This window comes from Aplysia californica, unplaced genomic scaffold (genome assembly GCF_000002075.1).
Source record: "Aplysia californica isolate F4 #8 unplaced genomic scaffold, AplCal3.0 scaffold00041, whole genome shotgun sequence".
Classification (NCBI taxonomy): domain Eukaryota; kingdom Metazoa; phylum Mollusca; class Gastropoda; order Aplysiida; family Aplysiidae; genus Aplysia; species Aplysia californica.
Window position 1 is genome coordinate 52,044 of NW_004797311.1, and position 3,185 is coordinate 55,228.

Genomic DNA, 3,185 nt, shown 5'->3' on the forward strand with positions numbered 1-3,185 from the left:
GCCCCCCCCCCCCCCCAAATACTCCCCCTCCAATTTATTATTTTTTCCATTTATCTGTCTACATATCACTGATAGTTATATTTATAAGCTTTTTGTCTTCTAATTGTAACTATAAAAGCAAGCAACACGCACTGTAAAACACTGACTGTGAATGGGTGGTAGGAAGTAGGAAGTTGAGGGAACAGAAAATGAAAGCATGTGTGAGAACATTCCTTGTTTCGTTTCTAATCAAGACAAAGACTTAGTGTCAGCTTATGATAATAATAACATTATTATACCCTCTTCAGTGAGAGAAGAGCGGTTAGTAAATGGGTAAGACGTCAATGCAGATTATTCAACGTATTGGTCTATTATTTTACTTGTGAAAAGGAGGTGGGGGCGATATGGGAATAATAGCCTAAATAACTTTCGCGTATAGAATACGAAAAATAATATGTTTAAATCGTTTGCCTACTTTAAATTTCATTTCCTTATTATCCCACACGCTTTATTATTATCACACACACACACACACACACACACACACACACACACACACACACACACACTCCAGTGAGCGGCCTTTGTTCGCGTGTTGTGACTTTATTCCTGCTGTTTGTTTTGGGGGATTTGTTGTTCTGTTTTGTTTGCTCGTTGTTGTTGTTGTTGTTGTTGTTGTTGTTGTTGTTGTTGTTGTTGTTGTTGTTGTTGTTGTTGTTGTTGCTGTTGTTGTTTTGTTGTTGGCTTTGGGGTTTGTTTGGGGGGGGGGGGGTTGTTGCTATTTTGAGGAGAGGGGTGTTGTTGTTTATTTTTTAAACCAAAACAAACAGCAGTTTGAAACAATAAATCATTCATTTCATTTTTCAGTCACGACCTCCTATAAAGCCATGCTCCTAGCTAAGGAACAGCGGTACGAGAGCAAAGAAGGATGCAAGAGCCGTAAAACACTTCTTAAATCTAAAGGAGAAAACAGGCCGAAATAGTTATAACTTCCACACTCGTCCTCAACGTTGGGGCCACAGTTTCTGAGTGAGGGGGCAGATCGGGGGGCGGCTGGAGGGTGCTGAGCTATGGATGTGTTCCGCTACGTTCCATTCCGTTATGGAGGTAGGTGGTGAGCTCTCGTGGCCTAGAGGTTAAGGTGTTGGCCTCTCATTCAAAGGTCCCGGTTTCGAATCTGGGTAGTGAACGAAAAAAAATGTTCTCTAAAATGTTCTCCTTTCTCCTCCTTTCCTGCTCTCTAGCAATGTCCTGTCGTCTGCTTGCGTCTCCTCTTTCTGCCCCCCCCCCCTTCTCCCTCACTTCTTTTGCCCCCTCCTCTGGGCTCCTCAAGACTCTTTGTGCAGCCTTTACACAGTTACTCATTGGCTCCTTCTTACTGCTGTCTTTCAGCCACACCCCTGATCTTCTGGTAAGAAATATCTACACCTAACCTTCTCGGACAAGGGCGAAAATTTTTAATCTCGGAGGTCCCGTGTGCAAGTTGCACACGTTAACGATCCCTTGGTGGTCTAAAATCGATAAGAGTAGGCTTCGGCCGCCACCCGAGCAAAATTTAAAAATTTCCTACCAGCTGAAAAAGTTCAATGTGTCCCGCGCGCTCATATGACCGTTAGCAGTTGCGAGCCCCGTCAAACACTTACCAAAGAAAAAGAAAGTGGAAGGAGATTTTGTGTGGTGACCTACGGAGTGAGGGGAGAGGTGGGAGGGCAAGAGGGGAGGGGTGGGAGGATAGGGAGGGGCAGAGAGAGAGAGGGGGAGAGGGAAGAGAAAGTAAAAAAGTAAAGAGAGAGGGAAAGAGAGAGAGAGAGAGAGAGAGAGAGAGAGAGAGAGAGAGAGAGAGAGAGAGATAGAGGGGGGGGGGGAGAAAGAGAGAGGGAAGGGGAGAGAAAGTAAATAGAGAGAGAGAGAGTAAATAGAGAGAGGATGAACTGAGAACAGAGACAGAGAGAAGGGGGATGAAGAATGCAGACAGACAGACAAACAGACATACAGACATACAAACAGACAGACAAACTGTTAATATGACGATTTCCCCGAGCTGAAATAGCGATAGATCTACATACAAACATGTTGTCTCAGGTTATGCATTTGTGATAGAAGGTGAAATACTGCATATCCGCTGCTGCTGCTGTTATTGATGCTGCTGCTGCTGCTGCTACTGCTGCTGCTGCTGATGATGATGATAATGATGATGATGATGATGATGATGATGTCTCAGGTTATGCCTTTGTAATGGGAGAGATGCTGTACATCCGCGCCGTGGAAGATGGTCCGCCCGACATGATGGCTATAACGATCTTCTACATGGCTGGTCACACCGTGTACCTCACGGCTCTGGCTGCTGTGGTGAGTCTGGCTTCTTATTAAGGTTCTGCACACACCGTCTATCCCACGGCTCTGGCTGCTGTGGTGAGTCTGGCTTCTTATTAAGGTTCTGCACACACCGTCTATCCCACGGCTTTGGCTGCTGTGGTGAGTCTGGCTTCTTATTAAGGTTCTGCACACACAGTCTATCTCACGGCTCTAGCTGCTATGGTGGGTCTGGCTTCTGTCTTTCACACACCGTCTATCTCACGGCTCTAGCCATTGTGGTGAATCTAGCATCCTGCGGTTGGGCGCAACTAGAAGGTACCATTAGAATTAGATCTACAAGTATAATAATAATATTCTTTTGACACATATATTCTTCTTATTATATTTTGTCTGTAACAATCTTTTACATGACTGGACAGACCGTCTATCTCACGGCTCTGGCTACAGTAGATTCTAGTCAGCTGTGTTTTTCTTTAAGGTCGTCGTCAGTTTGGTTCGGTTTGTGCGACAATGGTAGCTTTGCTCCCTCAATGAAAGATAATATGGCTATCGTAAACGACAAAACCAAATGACAATGAGAGTGGTTGGTGGGTGCTCTGGTTTGGTTTGCTCCTCTTTTATTATCAAAATAATAATAAAACATCTATCGTCCTCATCTCTCATCCTTTCGTTAGTAGGCTATGTTACGTTCTGGTAGCACCTCTTATCTTCGGCGCTCAGAATTATGACCTAATTGTTTTACAAGTGAACTAAATCATCTTACAAAAACAAACTAAAGTGACAAACAACTACTGTGTTGGTGTGCTGTTTTGTTGTTGTTGTTGTTGTTGTTGTTATCGATCCAGCAACAGCTGGGCTCTCGCCCTTCTGTCCAATGCCATGTAGTGATA

The 3,185-nt window shown here is 44.3% G+C and overlaps 1 protein-coding gene across 1 annotated transcript in view; it reads left to right on the forward strand.

Moving 5' to 3' along the window:
* Positions 1-166: 166 nt before the first annotated feature.
* Positions 167-3,185, forward strand: part of LOC101853442 — a gene marked incomplete in the record, with an annotated part of 5,270 nt that continues 2,251 nt past the window's right edge. Inside the window, 3 exon segments of the mRNA XM_013079107.1 lie at positions 167-312; positions 847-1,086; positions 2,201-2,328. Of these exon segments, the coding sequence (XP_012934561.1) occupies positions 1,050-1,086; positions 2,201-2,328 (165 nt within the window).